Genomic DNA, 1999 nt, shown 5'->3' with positions numbered 1-1999 from the left:
TTCCAAGCTCAGAATCTGACGAGGAAAAATCTCCTTGAGAAAACTCTCCTAAGATATGTTAGGATAATCGGTGAACAACTGAGAGGGGGGTGAATCAATCGTCAATAGATTATGAAACTCTAAGCACACAAAAACTTTTATCGGAATGCATAAACCAAATATCAGAATAACAAATATATCAATTAAGCACAAACATAATTCATAAACCAATCACCATGCATCCACAACACCTAAAACCAATTGTACGTGGAAAACCCGGTAAAGGGAAAAACCATGGTGGGAAGCCTACCCATAGTCAGATGATACTTCTGCAGTAAGTATGTGATTACAATAAGGGGCATGCACATGCAGGAAGGCCAACAGCCTAAAGCGCACTGCTCATCATAAAGGAGCCTCACTGACTACAAAAGATATCTAGACTACAATCCGCAAATAAGAATCAACTGCAAGAATAGCATCTCCTATGCCTGAGTACGGTTCCAATTAAGCTCAATGTCGGAGGTCTTAAACCTCTTACACAAACCCAATTCGATCACCTATGATTGACCAAAACCTCTGCATATGATTACAACTTTATTTACACACAAATAATCTCATAGCCACGACTGATGATTGCCACGATCTACAAAGAGATCTTACATCATATTTATACCAACCCGGGACCTAAACAATTAGGTCGGCCACCTAAAAGATAATACAATAAATCCATTACATAAACCCGCAAACCAATGATAATCAAAGTTGACCTAAGACCGAAACACCATTAACCAAACAATAAATCCAACCGCCAACACATTGGGAGCATCCACCAACATGTTATATAAATTGGTCCATAACCTAGTAGAATAAGACCGGACCTAAAATAGGTCGCCATAAGCCGAATGAAATACCCCCAATCAACTGGAACACGAACACGATAACCATCAGCATCCTGAAAACCTTCTAAAAGCCACACCAACACCACTTATCGAATCCATCAAAATATCTTCAACAAAGCTCTACCGGTAGAACCCTTACCGGTAACCAAAAGGCTTACTAGAACATATGATAGCTTCTGGATCATCAAATTCTGAACCAACTGAATGTGACACACATCTGAATAACATGAATAACCAAACCAAACCAATTCCACCAATTGGAACATACCGAAGACAAATCTCCTGATCATCATCAAAGTCCAACCACTCTACCGGAACCCAATAGATAACTAAAGAAGCTAGTGTTGACATCAATGAAAAACATCAATGCAACACATAATCAATTCTTCCAAATTGCCAACAAGATATTGTCTCAATCCTCTTCTTCTGGTGAAGAAGAAGAGAAAGAATATGAAATGTCTCATTCAGAAGAGTTCTCAGAAGAAGAAGAAGTAAATACTAACACAGGAGGCAATCAAGAATTGGGAGGAGAAAAATTGAATGAAACAAAGCATGAAAATCAAAACATGGTTCAGACTAATGAGGAGGAAGAACAAAAAGAAGCAGAGGACGAGCAAGAAGTAGAGGACGAACAAGAAGTAGAAGATGAAGAAGAGGAAGTGTCGGGACATTTTGGAGCAATCAATCTAAATGTTGATTTAAACATTAGTGATAATGCATCTAGATCTCAGCAAACCATTAAGGATAAGCCTGATAATGAAAGAATTGTTGCAATTGCATTAGCAAATCTAGCTGAGGCTGCTGAGAAAGTGAATCAGGAAGAACAATAAACAAAAGTTAAGGTAAGTGTGCATGTTCCACCTTCTTTTTCTTGGGGATCGATTGCTTTTGGATTATTGCAATTATTAGAAGATAAGGAGGAAGAATGAAAAAGAGAAAATGAGGCCTTAGAAAGAAAACTGTAGGAAAAAGATGTGGTAATAAACAAGCTGGAGGATAGGATAGATAATTTAGCTACTCTATTACCTCAGGTAATAGAATATAGCCCTCCTCCAAGAGTATATTATCTTTATTTGAAGGAATTACATTTTTCCTACAAGATAGGTAGGGAGATGTCAGGA

At 37.9% G+C, this 1999-nt stretch overlaps 1 protein-coding gene across 1 annotated transcript; it reads left to right on the top strand.

Annotated features, from left to right (window-relative positions):
- The first annotated feature begins 1333 nt into the window (after positions 1 to 1333).
- On the top strand, positions 1334 to 1708 carry LOC131029675 (uncharacterized). The gene has a single exon (XM_057960263.2). The coding sequence runs from the start codon at positions 1334 to 1336 to the stop codon at positions 1706 to 1708; it is 375 nt and encodes a 124-aa protein (XP_057816246.2).
- Positions 1709 to 1999: the final 291 nt, after the last annotated feature.

Source organism: Cryptomeria japonica, chromosome 9 (genome assembly GCF_030272615.1).
Source record: "Cryptomeria japonica chromosome 9, Sugi_1.0, whole genome shotgun sequence".
NCBI lineage: Eukaryota > Viridiplantae > Streptophyta > Pinopsida > Cupressales > Cupressaceae > Cryptomeria > Cryptomeria japonica.
Note: the sequence above shows the minus strand (reverse complement) of the source record. Positions and strands in the feature narration are given on the sequence as shown.